The 18,805-nt window shown below is 43.9% G+C and overlaps 1 protein-coding gene across 9 annotated transcripts in view; it reads left to right on the top strand.

Annotated features, from left to right (window-relative positions):
* Positions 1-267: 267 nt before the first annotated feature.
* NIN (ninein) overlaps positions 268-18,805 on the top strand; it is a 107,670-nt gene continuing 89,132 nt past the window's right edge. For 6 of the 9 annotated variants that reach the window (XM_061430952.1, XM_061430949.1, XM_061430954.1 and 3 more), the window contains exons 1-3: positions 269-440; positions 932-984; positions 9,723-9,926. In XM_061430952.1, coding sequence (XP_061286936.1) covers positions 9,744-9,926 — 183 coding nt within the window. In that variant the 5' untranslated portion in view covers positions 269-440; positions 932-984; positions 9,723-9,743. Of the gene's footprint in view, positions 441-846; positions 985-9,722; positions 9,927-18,805 lie in introns of all 9 variants that reach the window. The other 3 variants (XR_009739109.1, XM_061430950.1, XM_061430951.1) reach the window with 3 other exon arrangements.

Here is an 18,805-nt window from a genome sequence, read left to right as displayed (position 1 = left end):
AGGTCGCTGACCTCCCCCACCCGCGTCCCAGCAAGCCCCGGACTTTCAGAGTTCAGATCTCCGAGGCGACCGCCCGAGCGGTCGGGACCCAGCTCCTCCGGGCTTCGGCCGCACGAGGAGCGGTCCCCGTGGAGGAGGGTGGGGGACTGACTCCGAGAGGGCCCGGGCGGTGCCCAGCGCTCCTCCCTCAGCGGCCCCAGCTGCGCGGGCCGCGTAGGAGGAGTCGCGCCCGGGCCGGCGTCGCCCTGGCTCCTCCTCCCCGCGCGGGCCTGGCCCTTCCTCCCCGCCGTCCAAGGCTTCGGGTGGCCGCGGCAGAGCCCGGAGCCGAGCGCGCTGGGTGCGGCCGTCCAGCTGCCACCGCCGCCGCCGCCTCCGAGTCCCGAGTGCCCCCGCGGTCATGGCACCCGCGGCGGCACCGGGCGCCTGAGCTCCGGCACGCGGTAAGCGCGCAGCCGGCTCCCGGGGACCCCAGTCCCGCGGCCTGGGGGTGCTTGGAGGCCTCGTGCTGCCCCCGCGCCGTCGGCGAGGCCCTGCGCGCCCGGGCAGCCCCGGCATCGGGACAGGCTGGGGATCCCCCTCCGGGGCTGCGGCCGGATGGTGGCTGTCGGCAGCGAGGAAGCGGGTGGCCAGGCGGCCGGTGGACCCGGGCGTTAGCGGAGAACCAGGCGGAGAGGGGGCGGCGTGGGAGGCGGAGGAGGGGCCGGTCCCGGAGCGCGGGCGGCGGGGGCGGGTCGGCGGGCGCGGAGGATGCGCGCCGCAGTCCCCGGGAGCCGGGCTTTTGTGAGTGCTGGCCCCTTACATATGGAAATGACGCTCGCTCTGGTCCCCATTCGCGTCCTTTTGAAGGACGCCCGCCCGGAACCCCGGCGCCGGCTGCGAAGTATTGTCCGGCTTCTGGAGCCCTAACAAAGCGTCCCTCCCCGCTTTGCAGAGCACTGGAGGCAGCGGCCGGCTGTGCGGGCGCAACGGAGTGGCCGACTGAAGGTAAGCGAGAACAGCGGGGGCCTAGGTAGCTGCTGCTTCGAGACACAATGGGGTGCCCGAGGTGTCCGGGGGTAGCGATAGGCAGGCGGTCGGGGGCGCATCTGCATCACGAGTTGCGGGGCACCTGGGCGGCGCACCCGCGCTCCGCCCTCGCCTCGCCCTCCGCCGGCGCCGCAGCTCAGCCGGGGCTGGGCACCTCCGCACCCCGCAGGGTCCCCTCCCGCACCGCCGGCTGAAAGCGGCTACTGTGTGCAGGTCCAGGAGCGGACCTGAATCCTGGAGGTAGCAGAAAGGGTGGTGGTTCTGTTGCCTTGTGCCACCCAAGCAGCTCTGTGACTGAGAAATTGAAGGGAAACCTGCCTGGGGGAGCCCGAGGTGTTAGTCTGGACTGAGTCGCGGAGAGCTCTTTAGTAAAGTGGGCATTTTAGAAGGTGTGAGTGATCAGTGCATAGAGAAAGACTTCCCCGTGCGACTGTTAAGAAAACGGGAAGAACAAAATGACGCTCGGTTTATTGCCTGAAACCCTTGACCGCCAGACCCACGGAATGAAGTGTGGAGTGTAGCCGGAGAAGCTTCCAGGGTTCCAGAGTGTGGGCTTCTGCAGCTACCAAACCGGCCCCTGACAAAAGGACAAGGCTGATGGAGACAGTTTACTGCTGAAAGCTCGCTCTGTGAAGTTGAAAGAGAGAGATAGGAAAGGGCGATTTCCCAGCCTCAACCCTGACAAACCCAGGCTTAAGTGTAAATGAAATGCGAGCTGGAAAGATTGTGCTACCGTGTACCTTGTTTCTAGACAGCTTAGCTGTTATGGGATCTTCTGCTTTCTTTACTTGACTGGGGCAGATCCCTTCCTGGTGTCGAGGAACTCCTGACATAAGCTTGTCATAGAAATTAACTCTTGGATTTGTGAAATCAAAATCAATCACCGTCATTGTCTGTTGTGACTGAGGTGATAGCTTTTTTAGGATTAGAATCCCAATAAAGTCCACAGAGGCACTCAGGCTAAGCTTCTGAGACCAGGGAGGGTTCTCAGTCTAAAATATATTAACATAAATTTATGTGTTTACTTGTTTCCTGAGGCTTGACAGTCTGCAAGGACATATTTGTTTGTTTCAGTGTCAGTTTAATTTTGAGTCTTCTTTGGTGGCTAGCGTGTTGGTAATTGACCTGAAATATTGGCAGGTTTTGCTCTTGAGTTGAAGAGGGCTGTGAAAATTCCCAGACTGTTTGTAACACTGACATGACAGGCTGGCTGACAAAACAGTTTATTGTGGTCTCCTCAGCTGTTGTCAGTGTCCTCAGAGAGGTGAAGTGAACTGCTGGGGAGTTTCTTGGCAGATTTGTTTATTTTCAGCTGGTTTCTGGTGATTCCTTAGAGGAAAGCACTCTAAATTGCAGTGTAGATAAAGGGTAGGAGTTACAGATGTTCCAGATGGATTGGACATCAGCAAAGGTATTGCCAAGGCAGGAAGAGGCTTTATAGGGAGCCATCACAGGCATGGTCTTTGCAGTCAAATGTCAGGATCAGTCATTTTTATAATAAGGCACTTGCTCAGAATGCCATGGGTGTCTTTTTTCTTGTTCTTTTTTCATTTTAGATATGTGATGAGCCTTACTATCAAAAGATGTTAACTGTCACAGAGGTGGAGAATAGGGCGCCAATGAATTTTGAACAGCCAGTCTTAATAGGCAACATTTTTATCATAAGTCAAATGTTATTCACATAAATTGTTTTAAATGTCACTGCAAATGACTTTCTAAACTAACATTTCCCCAATCTTGATGCTTCTGTTTTATGTTGATAATGAAAATACATTTTATCACTCTTATACTGATAAAGGGTTGGCATATTTAGTCAGAGCATTTTAGAATGACTCAATCAGCCTGCAGCCTCTTCAGGAGGTTTATTTTTATAGATGTCAATTCATTTGTAAGCCAATAAATTATGTGGTTTGAATTCTGGCTATTGAACTTACATCTGTTGGGCAGGGGCTTGTGGAGAGATTTACTGAAGCTTGCAAGAAGATATTTTTGTCCTATTCACAAATAAAATATAAATTTGAAAGATGGGAATATGCGAATGAGCAACTTTATTTGAAATCAGGACTTTTTTTATTGCAGTTCATAACAGCAATTAACCATTCAAGCTTTTATGGAAAAATTACAAACTATTTATGATCTAATGCTCACTTAAAAAACAAAGCTAGGAAAATATTGTTTATAGATATGAGAAGACAAGAACAAAATGAGGCTATACTCCAGGGAGCCATAGTCAGAGCTGCAGACATTCTAAATTAATTTAAATAAAAGTGGCTCAAGGAGTGAAAGTTGTTACAAGCTATCTCTTTTAGGGGAGTAACAAACATGAACGTCTGTTTTCTACTTCTGAAATTTTACTTAGTAGCTGATTACAGGTTATTGAAGCTACCCTGTGCCAGGCTAATGATTTTATTCCTCCAGCCATCCTGAGTTAAGACTTGATTGGGTAATCCACCTAGCTACTAGGTTTAACAAAAGCTTGGGTTTGTTACATCATTTCAGCAAAGTAAAATACCAAAGCCTGTTATGCTTTAGAATAAATGCTAGTGGGATATCCTTAGTTAATTTTTTTTTTATTGTAGTTAGCAAAGTTTGTTATTTTCTTTCAAATTTAATGTGATTTTTTGCGCTCTGTGGTGACATTTAAGTTTTTGTGTTATATTTTTACATTTCGATTTTATTCTTGCTGATACTCTTCTGCTTTTAGTATCCAGCTAGAAGTGAGGTGCTATCCGAGCTGAGAGGAGACTCTCTGACAGTAATAGGTTTGATGAGCAGCAGTTTTTGGCAGAAATATTCTACATCAATACATAAATGGGGGATGGGGGCGCATTGCTTTTTCTGTTAAGCTTCTGCTAAACTTAAATTTATTCTTATCACTGTGTCATTTTATGCTGAAATTGGTCCAAAATGGAAATCTTTGCAACAAATTAAAGTGTTTGCAGAAAAGAGTGAAGAAAAAGAAGCATTCTAGTTTGACCATTGGTATTATGAGGCTCTGATGTGGCAAACAGTGAAAGCAAAAGGCATGAATGAAAAGCTTAGCCAAAGCAGAGCTGGTCTATGTTCATCACTTTAGTTATAAAATAACTAAATTGGTCACTTAGTGGTCACTGCCTGGGCTATGGACCCCCAACAGCTATGTCTGAACACAGATCCAAAAGCATCTATTATGATACTCAGGGAAAGCTGCTGAGCCAAGAGGGCCATCCAGACATTCCTTGTAGCTGTTCAGCTGCTGAACCATCTGGAGGCGAAATAAAAGGCCTGGGCTAGGGACTCTGGCATTGTGCTCATTTATTATTTGGTTTTCTCTTGCCAGACTTTGTCCCCTTTTCATCCTTTTGGCCAGAGCAGACATTCCCTTTGGCTGGTCTGCCATTCTTACAAGCTCCTTTCTATACCTTGGATGCTGGAAAGTTCACAAGTTCACGGCTCTACTTCATGCTGGCCTTATATTAGGGACTTCATTGTCCCACCCGCACCTCCACCTCACTCTTTTCCAATCCCAGACGGCACTGTGATTTCATCAGCTGGGGTTGCCGAGGGGAGCACAGTGACAGCGGTCTCTGATGGACATCCCTATCAGGGACAGCACATCCTGGCAGCCTTGTTTTGAGTTATTTGGAAGGAAAATGCTCTGAATCGCTCTCATTTTGGGTGGTTGTTGGGTGGTAAATGTTATGATTAATAGCTTGGTGCATCTGCCTCTTATTTAACCATCCCTGGTTAGAACTCCAAAGTATTACCCACACTGGCTGTTTAATTCTAAAGGTGTCATAAGGTTTCTGGCAATTTAATTGAAAAAGTATATGGTAGAGGTCCAGGCTTGTGGCAGCCTTTGTAAAACTGAAATTGTCCTTGGAAATTTGAGGGATGATTTATTACTCAAAACCCAACTTCCTTCATCTCTAAGTAAGATTCCTGTCACTGATGAGTGTCAGCTGGGCTCTCACTCTGGAAAGCATTGAATTACACAGATTAGACATACTTAAGTGTTAACAATTATCTGTTTCTGGACTACGCCCGTTATTGAAGACACAGTGAACATTTTGTGTAAAAATGTATTTCTTCTTTGCCATAAATCCCAAAGCTCCTTTAGAAGATAGAGAATGCTTAGTCTGTGCATCCTTAGAGCCTCATGGGCTATGTGGTTGGTGGTGTTCAGTCGCTAAATTGTACCTGACTCTCTGTGACCCCTTGGACTGCAGTACGCCAGGCTTCACTATCTCCCAGAGTTTGCTCAGATTCATATCCATTGAGTTGGTGATGCTATCTAACCCATAGTTATTCAATAAATGAATCAAAGGATGTAGGGAGGAAGGCACCCCATTCCTCCTCATTCCAATTTGGAGGAGTCTGTGGCCACCAGGTATTATATGATGGTTTCTGGTGCTTGGTACCATACAGCTGGTTAATACATGAAAGTGGAGATGAGAGATTTGTCAATGGTACTGTACCAGAGGTCCCATTCGTGTGCTCTGTGTGCATGTGTAAGGTTGACAGATAGTATAATTTAGTCATACCAGAGTTCAAGTCCTGGGCCCATGGCCATTTTTAGTGTTAAATCATCGGACAAGTAGCTTGACTTTGCCAGGCCCCAGTTCTACATATTAAATGGGAATATGATAGCTACTTTAAAGAATTAGGAGGATTAAATGAGATCATTTATGTGAAGTACTCAGCATGGGCCAGACTTATAGTAAATTCTCAGAAGTTAAAAAGAAAAACAAAAAGTCTTCTGAGCTCTCAACTATAGTTCAGCCTTTCTGCTTTTGTTTGACATTAAATTTATCAAGAATCTGCCTTTGAAAATTGAGGATGCCCTGAACATTACCTACTGCTGTTACCATTTAGTAATATGATATTGCTTATATGCATAATACGCCCCCCACCTGTTCTTGCTTTCTAGAGTATTCCACAGCTCCTGTTTTGATTTTTGGAAGGCAGGACTATGGCTGGTTGATGTATATAAGTTACTCCTCTTCAGTTTACCTCTCCTTTGTAAATTGCAGGTATTTTCTTGGTTGTTTGTACCAATTTCCTCTGGGATTAGCTGCTCTTGCTTGCCATATTTAACACTCAAAACAACCTTCCAGCTGGGTATTATTATTCTCATTCTCTAGACAAGGGAACTTGGGAAAGTATTTTAATAGATTTTCCTCCAAAATCATATTCTGTAGCAACAACAAAATGCAGCTGAAGTTTGTGAATCCTTAATTACTAACTTGTAGAATCAAACTTAAGATGGTCTCCATGGCGCAGTTTGACAGTGAGTGCTTGCCTTCGACGTATGCTTGGTTATGTCTTCTTGTGGAAGAAATAGGTGTTTCAAAGTCTTCGTATGCTGATTTCTATAATGTTCATTCAGGGTAAGTTTCCTTGCAAGGTATCTCGTATACTAACTCCATGATGTTTACTGAGTCCCTGGTATGAAGAATAGACTGTACGAAGCATTGGGAAGCTAGAAAAGAAACTGAAATCATGGACCTTGCTGTTAAAGAAAATTCTGCCAAATGAGGAGAAAAATAATTCTTGCACATGAAATAACTGATGAACATTTGGGGAATAATATCCACCAGTAAAAACCCCTTTTGTGCCAGAAGAGTACTGACAACTTGTCACCATACGTAACATCTTTTGGATGTTTCCATATGATCATTTGTTCTGCAAGGGGGGGGCTGTTTTTCCTGTTAAGTCTAAAGAATGTTTTACGGAGCACAGTTCTTGGGAAGGAGGGAGATGAAATAAAGAGATAAAAAAGGAAAATTGCCATGAGATGAAAGGTTTGAATTAGTGAAAATCCAATGGCCTTGTAAAGAGCAGGATGTGGTAGTTTATCAGGTTCAAAGCCATGAATAAGATTGAGACTTCTTAGTACATTGTGAGGTGTTTTTTCTTTTTAAATTGAAGTACAAATGAATTTATTTACAAAACAGAAACAGACTCACAGACTAGAAAACAAATACGGTTACAGTTGCCAGTGGGTGAATATACTCAAATACACATAACTGTTGTGATTTTTATGGTTCTCTTTCATTGGTTTAGATAGACAAGTTTCCAGCCCTTAAAAGTAATTTTTAAAAGGGGAAGTGTTAGAGTTCTTTCACTTTTGCATTTTAAAAAAATATGCAAAATCAGGAAGAAGCAGAATAGTCTAACTTTTATGAAGTTGATCAGATTCTAGCCTAGGGACTTCCCTGGCAGTTCAGTGGTTAAGACTCCACACTTCCGCTGCAGGGCTCTTGGGTTCAATCCCTGCTTGGGGAACTGAGACCCCATGTGCCACGGGAACTAGCCCCTCGACTATAGAAAGCAGCACCTTTAAAAAAAAAAGTGTATCTTGCCAATATAATTTTTCTTAGGATAAAAAAAGATGTCCAAAAAAATTAAAAATAAATAAATTTTTTAAAATTCTAGCCCAGGGGACTATAAAACGCAGAGACTAAGTCTGAGAGCTATGACAGCCTTGAAAATCCCAGAGCATCTTGGGGATTCTCAACAGATCTTAGTTGATGATGAGATGGGCAGACGCTAAGTGAATTTCATTAGCCAAGCCTTGGCATTGTCTAAATTCCTAACTTTTGTGCTCAGTTGTGTCCAGCTCTTTTGCAGCCCCATGGACTGTAGTCCGCAAGGCTCCTCTGTCCATGGGATTTTCCAGGCAAGAATACTGGAGTGGGTTATAGCTTTGCCTAACACCTTGGTTGTTCCTTTCTGGTGTTTTGATGTTTATGTCACACTCTCAAGTTATTTTGTAAACATTTACGTGGTGATTAGTTAAGCCAACAGACCAACCCTGGGAAGGCAGCCAGAGCTAGCAGCACCATAATAGAGAAACTGATAATTAGGAGAGGAGACCTTGGAGACCAGGAGCCTGCAGCTGAACATTACCTCTATCCCTTTAATGAGCAGCCTAGCTGTTTGATCCATCTTCTGAGTTCACTCAGTTCTGCTGAGACCCTTGGGATGGTCGTTCGCTCTATGTTAGCTTGTCATGTTTTGAACAGTTGTCTGAGGAAAGAAGGCAACCCAGCCTAGAGCAGCACTGATGTGTTCTGGAAGGCTTGTTTATTTTCAGGTCTGGCTGTGTACAACATCTTAATGTGTGTGGTCCCCGTGATTGTAAAGATCTGCCCTATAACATCGCCTCTAAATTACAGTTTTCTGATCCAGGACTTGTTTTACTTAAATGTGTGCTTTTAAAAGTAGAATATTGGTGTGCCGTGGGCTAGCAGAGTAGACATAGAGGGTTACTGGGGAGTGAGTGCAGAGTTTCAGTCATGCAAGATGGAAAAGTTCTAGAGAGCTGCTGGATAACTGCATATATAGTGAACAATACGGTACCATACACTCAAAATTCTGCTAATAGAGTGGATTCCGTGTTATCTTTTTTATCCCAAGAAAAATTATATTGGCAAGATAAATACTTTATTTATTTATTTACTTTTTTAGGGTGCTTTTTATAGTCAAGGGGCTAATGCTACAAGTCGTTTTTGAGATGGCTGAGGTCACCCTCTCAAGGGTATTATGTCTGTCATGTTTGGCTTCCATTGCGTCATGGTGAAGGTACCTTCAGATGCAAATGTTTCAGGCTTTCACTGGAAATCCCAACACAATAGAAGTGAATGATTATGCAAGCAAAAAACAAATTTCCTTCTTCAACTGGAAGGGACCTAGAATTTTACGATATATATTTTAACAAAAATGATTCTGAGAGTTATTGATAACTCTGTGTTTTCATGAATCCCGTGAAAGATGGAAAAATGGAAAGGCTGGAATTGGGGTGGGTCAGAGAGATGGAAAACCTCTTCACCAGGAGTACAGAGGTGAGATGGTCTAGATTGTAGAGGGTCCTAAGATTCTGCATGATTCACTTGCGGTCTATGGTTCTTTCGAATCTCACTGTCTTTCTAAAAGGCTGAAGTGGTGTTTTCCTCTTTCTCTAGGCAACTAGGCCTTACCTAAAGCTCCCTGGGGCTAAAGCAAGCTTCAGGGAATACTCTTCCGGTCACACCTCATGTAATTGCAGCAGTGAAGTTAATTGAGTTGCCATTTTTGAGGAACTCATGTAAGAGGCATTTGGTCTCATGTAAGCAGGGGCAGTTTTGTATCAGACATGATCACCCAGTGCCTCTTTGCTGCAGCCCTCTGGTCTGACTACAAAGAGGGGCAGCTAGGCTGGATGGAGAGAAACAGTTTGGCAGATGGCAACATCTGGCAGGTCTTCTGGAGCTTGCTGTATCGCATGGAGCTCTGCTGTCACTAACAGTCACTTCATTTGGAAGGACTGGATGGCAGGAGTGGCTTTTCACCTTCTCTGAGTCCTGACCACTCTCAGTCTTGCGTTTGACACACTGGCTGCCTGCCTGAGGCTGGGCAGGAGAGAAAGACGCCTTTCTGCCCAGGAGACTCCTTCCTTCTGGTGACCCTGCCAGGACCCAACCTCGTGGGTATGCACCTGGTGTGAGTGTGTGCGGGAGCTCCCCTGGCCTGGCCTGGAGGCCCAGAGGCTTCACTGGGAGGTGTGCAGTGTTACCTCCCTCCCCCGCTGACCCTCACAAGGCCCCGATTGACCAAAACGAGGGGCCCAGGACACACCCAGCGTTCCCAAGGGACTGGCAAGTGTGTGGGCAGCGTGTAAGGGGCGGCAGGACTCCAGCGCTGCGATGATCAGGCCTTGTCTCTGTCCTGTGCAGGTGAGCGCTGCGGGCGATGGGATGGATGAGGCAGAGCAGGACCAGCATGAGGCCCGACTCAAGGAGCTGTTTGACAGTTTTGACACGACGGGCACCGGGTCCCTGGGACAGGAGGAACTCACCGACCTCTGCCACATGTTGAGCTTGGAGGAGGTGGCCCCAGTGCTGCAGGAGACGCTGCTTCAGGACAACCTCCTGGGCCGGGTAAGGCCCGCGGAGAGGCGGGCGGTGGGAAGTGGGTGCGGTTTCTGTGGGGGGAAGGGGTGTGGAGCAAACCACAGGCGCTGCAACTTGTTTCTAACATTCGGCCGTGTGTGCTCTTAGCTGTTAACCTGATAAACAGCGGGGGGCGGGAGGTAGGGAATAGAGTGGAAGCCACACAGCAGTGCAGTTTGCTGCGGTGACCAGGGCCTGCTTTAATTTGTGCTCTGGAGCGCAAGTGTACACTGAGCATCTTAGATGAGAAGAGAAAAAGGTACCGAGGATGTTTTCCAACTCTTTGTGGTGCATTTTATGGACTCCACACTCATCAAGGGAGGGGGCTGAGATTTCCACTGAAGTGAAGGAACTTACAGGGAGAAAACTGCCGTCCCAGGAAGAGCAGCTCACTGTTAGGATGTTTATAAAGTATAAACATAAAGCTCTTTCTTGTGAGGACTGTTTGTAGAATAAAGTATTAATTAAACCTTTCACCCAGGAAATAAGACAGGAAGGTAAATAAATACTGTGCAGATTCATTTAAAACCCAGCATGACTTGCTTCCAGCAGGGCTGTGCATATGTGCTGATGTTAAGTTTTACCTATGAAAACAAATAGTCATGTTCTCCCTGTAGATCAGGTCACAGAGATGAGTAAGAGCCGAAAAGGGTTTCCTCTTGCTATTAGTGGGAAGGATGTCATGACCTGCTAGTGTCCTCCATTCTCATAATTAAAATTGAAAGCATCATTTGTTTGGCTTTGGGTTGAATCTTGCTATTGGTTTTTTGAATGGGTAAGAAGGAAAAATGGGCAGTACTTTCTGAGCTCTGTTGCTGCCATTGCTGACACTTTGTAGATGTTTGTTTTTATCACATGGTATAAATCGAGGAAGCAACTGTGAAGCTCAGCTTTATTCTAGTGACCAAACTTCCTTTTCTTCATTTCATTTTCGCTCTTAACTGAAACATTGGGCAGGTGACCTCAGACACTGGGCAGTGTATTGGCTCTCTGTGATGGGAAATAGGAGTGGTGAGCATCCTGAAGTTAATGTACAGGGGATGATGTTCTTGGGGGGCTTGGCACCATGAAGGTGGCATCTAACAGGACTCATACTTAAAGAAAGGATTAGATTTTTGCAAAAGTGAAACCATTTTTGGTAACTTTGGGGGAGGATTAGCTGCTTATAAATACATGTGATCCCTAAAAAAAAAAAAAAAAAAAGGCAAAAATCTTGCTTTGAAAGCAACCAAAATGGGAACTTTGAGAATTAAACCACTTGCTCCTCATCGTATAAGGCATTCAACTATTTTCTTGTTTTTTTCTCCATCTCAGACACTATTGGAAGCCAACAGAATCTCATTTCCCACTGTGGTTCTTAGGGATCTGAGTCCTTTTGGTATCTGAGGGATAATATCATGCTTCTTAAAGCCAGAGAAGACAGAATATGACTTCAGGTTTCCTTGAGAGCCAGTGAAACACAGAACCCTCTGCTGTAAACAGATTGCTCCTTGGCAGCAGACTGACAGCCCACTCTCCAGATGTTGTGCATCTTTGCCCTCATTTGGCAGACTAAAGCAGTGGACCAGTTATTGATTGATTCGTTAACAACTTGACACTACCAACCCACTTTTAAATTTGCTCTTGGCCTGTGAATAATGAATACCTAAGTGGTCTATAGTGTGATATTTACTTATCCAGTGATAAAAGTTAAATAGATGTATGCATATTGATTTCATGGGGAAGGTCCCTGGTGGTTGTCTTGAGAGCAGAGTTGGCATGAATTAATGCACTACTGTTAAATTTGCATTTTTTATGAAACTGAATTATTCTCAGATGATCACATAAACTGCACCATATGCTGTTAAGATACTCTATATGGTCTACAATTTTAAATTGTAAGGAAAAAAATTCCTTAGACTTCACTGGAGAATTCTAAGTTCTACCATCATGATATATTAAATACAGATCATAAGTTGTAGAATTATAATATTATAATTGTTTCTAATGCCAGCATCTTCCCTCTCTTTAGATGGTATTTATAGAAAAATATGTCAGAGTTAGCAGTGTGGCTTAATAAAAAAGGAGAAAGAATAATAGCATGACAAACCTCTATATATTCCTCTATTCATTAATTTGACAAATGTGTATTGTATGTGTCCCATATGTCAGCACTCTAATGGCCTTTTGGTATGGGTGCAACTTATGTTTATTGTAAACTTTTCCATTAAATTGGCTTTTGAGTACATTAATATCCAGCTTCCTGCATGCTCGTGGTTTTAGTTTTGTCTTTTATATCATAACAAATATAATTTCTTTTTTAAAGAACTGACGCATTTACTCCTTTTTTTTGGCTGCACTGCCTGACTTGCAGGATCTTAGTATCCTAATCAGGGATTGAACCCAGGCTCTTGACCATGAAAGTGCAGAGTCCTCCCCACTGAATCGCCAGAGAATTCCAAGTATAATTTTTAAACAAAACAAAGTAAATAAGTTGTACCTCCTTTGGTATTAGGCTGATTTAATCTTTTTTCTTGAAAAAGAAATATGGTAAAAACATTTCCCCCCTCACCTAAGAATATGAATATTATCTGTTTATTTTTTATCTTAAGATCCATCTTTTGTAACTTCTTGTTCTTTTTTTTTTTTTAAGCCTAATGTTTCTTTTGACCGTTATTAAGGAAACTAACTTAAATCAACTTGCCATTTCTATATACTTTATTAATTGGCCCTCAGATTGCCCTCTTTGCTCTTGCTTTATAACTTGAAGTCTTGTTCCCCTGACCACGGTGGGTGGGCTTCACAGGTGGCGCTTGTGGTAGAGAATCTGCCTGCCAATCCAGGAGACCCAAGAGACGTAGGTTCAGTCCCTGGGTTGGGAATATCCCCAGCAGGAGGAAATGGCGACCCACTCCAGTATTCTTGCCTGGAGAATCTCATGGACAGAGGAGCCTGACAGGCTATGGTCTGTAAGGTCACAAAGAGTCGTCCATGACTGAAGCAACTTAGCGTGCATGCACTTGGTAGTTATCTTGTAAGTGTTTGAAATGCCCAGAGATTGTGGATCCCTGATTTAAAGGAAAGAGGACATTGCTGGTAGGCGTTTCCTACTAGATTATCAAAAGAGCTCTGCTTGTATCTGTGTTATCAGGTAAGCACCTGTCAGGCGGGTCAGACCCCAAGACAAGGGATTCCTCAAGATACTGAGGAAATTACGGACTGATTAGGTAACATTCCTAGTAGGTGAATAGTACTGGGAGTAAGTGCTACAAACATTTAAGAAAGAGAACCATATTAGCTCACTTATTAACCAGGTTTTCATCCAAGCAGTTGATTCCAGTTGTAGGTACTTCCTGTTTATTGTCTTTTAAATGAAGAGTTTCCACATACCTCTCTCCTCCTTTATTAGAAATCAGAACATAAAGATGATAATTTACCTTGCTTTTGTTGAAGCCTTTAGTTAGTTCCAGTTTTAAAAATACATTTTCTTTTCCTCATGGAACATTTTAACTTTAAGACCAAGCTGCCTCCTGAGTTTCCCTGATGTCTTCTTTAATATGAATGTGGATGATAAAGAATTAGCATCTCACACCCTTGACACTCTCTAGAATCAGAACAAACCATATGGCAGCAGAACTTACCCCTGGTCTCCAAAGAATGCCAGACGTATGTGGACTTTGGTCATCAAAGGCACTTTGGAACTTTTGTATTAAAATTTGATAACTGTACAAATGTATAATTCCACCCAGTTTCCCCACTTTTCATTTTCAAGTGCCTGGAGTTCTTTTATAAACATCATGTTTAATTTTATATGTTGATCTGCTGGTTTGCTTCATTGAGCTTTTTAAGATTTCTTTCACTGGGGCGGCAGAGGATGAGATGGTTAGATAGCATCACCGACTCAACAGACATGAATTTGAGCAAACTCCAGGAGATAGTGAAGGATGGAGGAGCTTGGCATGCTGCAGTCCATGGGGTTGCAAAAAGTCAGACACAACTTAGTGAGTGAACAGCAGGAACAATACACATTTTAACCATTTGAAAAGTGGATCAGAAGTACGGCAGTACTTTCTGGTGGTGGTAATTTGTACTTCTGAGGGATATTTTCTGGTTCTATTTTGGTCTTGCGACTTTATGTAAACCATCACTCCATTCCTTTACAACCATGTCATCTGGGGTTGATTTGAACTCCTAAGGATCTATAATTCACATTTATAGACAAGAAGACTTGATTAAGAGATTACAAGACTTGCTACTTTTCTTTATTAATACTTTCTTATCAACCTCACTGCAAAATAGCCTTTGGTATTGCGTACTGTGACCCTCGCAAGGCAGTAATCTGATAAAGTAAGAGCAAAGGGAAGCCCGTTGGAAGGACCTTCCATTCTCAACAAAAGGCAGGAGCAAGTGCTGAAGAGCTGTTCTTTCCTACCTACTCTGTTTCAGTAATGGCCGTCAGTCTCACCAGAGAAAATAGTGATATGATCTGGAATGGTCATTAGGTTTCTACAGTATTCCATTTATACTTTTATGAGTAGCTTCTTGTTTGGATGGAGGGGACTGAAAGTTCTTCAGTGTCCAGCACAGATTTTACACTTCAGTGTCCATCTGTATGACAGAGAAACCTAGAACCCAGAACTTGGAAAAAAGATGATGACTTGTCCAAGGTCAGGCAACTCATTTGAAGCAGCGCTGAGATGGGAACCCAGATTTTCCAGTCCCTGAGTTTGAATGCATCTCTCCTCAGACTGCACATATACAGATATGGATCTCTTTCTCCATCCCCTGCAACTTGCCCTCACCCCCCACCTCCCACCCCTCACCTTCCACCTCTCATGACCTCCACCTCCCACCCCTCACCCTCACACCTACCACATGGAGACCATATGCTGTAGAAGCAGTCTTTGAATCAGACCTGAATTCAGGTACTGATTCCTGCTGCTTTTTAGCCATGTATACCTGTTATCTTAAATACTTTGAGCCTCAGTTTCTTCATCTGTATAATGGAGAAAATAATATCCTCCTTATTAGATTGTGATGAAGTTGCCTTAGATTGTGTGTGTCAGAAGCTGATTTTGGAGCCAGGCAAGTAGATAACTACTGTGTCCTGTGTCTCTCTGTACACTCTCCTCCTCTATCCCTTACACACTGAGAGTAGGTTTTTAATATATGATGATTTCCCAGGAATGGTTTTCTGAGAAAGCTCATTCAAGTGGAGAATGGAATCGCTAGCAACTCTCTTGAGTGGCGGTGGCTTGTATCTATTTCCATCTGTAGGCAGAACTCCTTGGAACTGTCTTGGAGTACAACTTTATATGGTTGCTTTAGGTTTTACAAACCCACCTTTGAAAATGGCCTTGGCCTCTTTCCACGTTGTTTTCAGTAAATGACTTTTAAGCTGCAATAACCCAAATGCTGTATTTAGGAGAAAATATTTTGTAACTGAATCTTTCATTACGAAACCAGGTCTCTCTGTTCTTCTGTGTCATTTCTCTTTGCATAATGTTGTCAATGGTTTTTTCCTCTACATCAACCTTCTGGTGAGTCCGTATTTCTATACCCATTTCAGCTAACATTTAACGTTTTGAGAGTCCTTTCTTTGATTCCTCCTCGTATTAATAGATGTAAATCTCCTACGTGTGATGAGAGTTACGTAGGCCTTTGGTCCAGTAAGTGCACTATGTTGAATCTGGCTTAAGCCCTCTCATCTCGGGTCTGTTTGAAGTGCTGCCTGCTCACATGGGGAACCCTGTGTGCATCTGGTCTCCATGATTGCACGAGACGATTTCATGCAATTTAAGTTCCTCCTTCTGTTTCCTGTTGCAGGGTTTTGTGTGTGTGGTTTGAAATAGCATCTGTTTATTATGCCATGCTTAAATTCTTTTTTTCAGAGAGGCAAATTGTGTTTCTCAAAAAGCATTCCTATGAAATTTGGGGAGGAAGAAAGATGAAGTAAATTTCTATTAAGCATTGGTGACACATGACAGAAAATATCAGACTTGACTAGTCTTCCTGTTAATTTAGTTTGAATGTCATGGTGTTTTTAGTCAGTCAGGTAATTTTCCCATTGCTGCAAACTGCCCTTTGAGGCATACAAGGCATAGGGATGCTTATAAAATGAATGGCAGCAGTTATTATTCAAATGAGGGGGTACCTACCAAGGTATGCATGGCTACCAAAGCTGGTTACCGTTTGAGATTGAATTACATTGAATATTTCTGAAGACTTCTAAATTTTAACAGAACACAATAGTAAAGCTCCCTGGGAGGATAAAAATGGTACTTAAAAATTTCAGGGACTGAACTGAGTGAGCCCTTGGATGCGCATTTCTTCACAATAGAGGGCGTTTATTCACGTTTTTTGGTTCTGAGTTGTGCCCGGAGGGGCTTTTCCACCCCATCAGTAATCATGAGTGCAGATGAAAAATAGCAGTCACCTGCCTCTATTAGAGAATTCTCTTGAAAGATGTGGAATTTACTGCTGTTTAAGGCAGAGGGTCCAATGTCTCTGTCCTCACAAGAAGGAAAATAAAGATCAATTTAAGACTTACAGCTGTTCCAGTTGTTTAATCAGCCTGCCAGGGACTTGTTTTAGATCTGTAGGTTCTTCTTGTGGAGGAAGAAGAGGTTATCCAGGTAGACCATGTTGGACTATGAAGAACCCCTGAGTTAATAATCATGTTTAGTCTTTTATAAACTTTTTTCCTTCTAAAATGTAGCTGATTTAATACATCCTAAGTCCATTTTGGAAACTTTTAAATTCTGCCTGTGAATATCTTGGAGAAGTCAGATGTCAAAAAACTGTCCTTCTTTTCCCTGTTGGCCTACTAGGACCTACTCTTTTATCAGAGCCCCCTACCAGCTTTTTTTTTTTTTTTAAGAGCTGCTGATTGTTTATTTGTTTGTTTTTTTAGCTGGAGGATAATTGCTTTACAGTGTTGTGTTGGTTTCTGCCATACAGCAACATGAATCAGTCATAGCTACGTGTCTATCCGCTTCCTCTTGAGCCTCCCTCCACCCTTCCATCCCACACCTCTAGGTCATCACAAGGTGCCAGGCTGGGCTCCTAGTGTGGTATAGCAGCTTCACGCTAGCCATTTTACACAGTATATCTGTCAATGTTGCTTTCTCAATTCGTCCCAGCCTCTTGCCCCCCAACTATGTCTCCAAGTCTGTTCTCTATGTCTGCATCTCTATTCCTGCCCTGCAAATAGGTTCATCGGTACCATTTTTCTAGATTCCACATATGTGTGTTAATATATGATATTTGTTTTTCTCTTTCTAACTTCATTCTGTATAATAGGCTCTAGGTTCATCCACCTCAGTTCAACTGATTCACATTTGTTCCTTTTTATGGTTGAATAAAAAGGGAACACTTTTGCACTCTGGGTGGGGATGTAAGTTGATAACAGCCATGATTATGGCTGGAGATCCCTTAAAAAACTAGGAATAAAACTACTGTATGACCCAGCAATCCCACCACTGGGCATATACCCTGAGAAAACCGTAATTCAAGAAGACACGTGTACCCCAGTGTTCACTGCAGCACTGTTTACGATAGCCAGGACATGGAAGTAACCTAGATGTCCATGGATAAAGAAGTTGTGAGATAGATAGATAATATATATATTTATATATATATATAAAATCACGCACATACACAGTGGAATTATTTTTTCTTTTCATTTTTTTGTGTTTCAAAACGTTTGCCAGTTTCAGCCTTGTAGTTGCTAATCGACTTTCTTCCCTCGTCCCCCCTCCCACCCTCTAGAATCTGGACTGTAGCTGGTAAACCACTTGAGGGCAGAGGTTATGTATACTCTTGCCTTCGTGTCCTTAAGGACAGGCTTCGTGTCCTGAAGCCTCAGTGTCCGGCTCTACACCTGGTGACATTGTGTAAAGTTGAGGATGTGACCTGGACCAACAGAGGGATCTCCCTGAGAGGTCAGACCAGGAGTGAAGGGGGCGCTGGGACGGGCAGGGGCTGGACTTTGATGAGTCCTGGCAGAAGGTCTGAGTTCTCCTGGTACTCTGTCACTTCAAGACGAGCAGCCTTGGGATAGGACATGCCTTCTCTGAGCCTCTCTCCTTTCAATTTAGCGGAAGGATGCCTGCCTTGAGATAGGGCAGTAAAATTCATCTAATCGCAGGAGCAAAAAACAGGCATAGAGAACAGAAGGGACTTATGGGACACTGTCAAACAGACTAATAACACACTTATAGGGGCCTGTCTGTCCTGGATATTGTGAGAGTCAGCTGGCTAAATGTCCAGGAGAGAATGAACCTACAATAGTGCCCCCAGGACTTGCATTAATATAACTTTCTAGTAACTGAATCTCTTTCCCATTTAGCAGTGGGGGTTGGGGGAGTAAATTTGAGATACAGAGACCCCTGAGTCATCTGAGTGGCTAGTCCTCACTGGGTTGAACTATATTAGGACAAAATTCTGAAGGGTTCTTTCCAATGACTTCTATCAAAACTGCCACCTTGAGAAGACCCAGCGGAGGCCCACAGAATCAGGTATAAAGGATGTGAAAGTCTCAAATCAGGAACCACCCTTTTGAAACAGGAGCCTCCTTCTCTTCAGCTCATTAACTAACTGTGGCAACGAGGGACTCCAGTTTCATTCGGTCATGCCTACTGATTCCCTAAGAGAGAGTAGAATCAAGGAGTTGGGGTCCCCGAACACAGCAGACCAGATCTGCTTTTCTGGTGCTGGGCAGCTGCACAGATCCTGGGGGAGGCAGGCTCCCAGATCTCCTGCTCTCACCCCACCCTGCACTTGGTTGGCTGGGTCACTCTCATGGTCAGTCACTTTGCTTGGCCATTTCTCTGTGAAAGTGGTGAAAATAGTCACCCCATTACTGCCTATTGGTAGTGGCTAGCTTA

The sequence above is a fragment of the Bos javanicus genome, chromosome 10 (assembly GCF_032452875.1).
Source record: "Bos javanicus breed banteng chromosome 10, ARS-OSU_banteng_1.0, whole genome shotgun sequence".
Taxonomy (NCBI): domain Eukaryota; kingdom Metazoa; phylum Chordata; class Mammalia; order Artiodactyla; family Bovidae; genus Bos; species Bos javanicus.
Note: the sequence above shows the minus strand (reverse complement) of the source record. Positions and strands in the feature narration are given on the sequence as shown.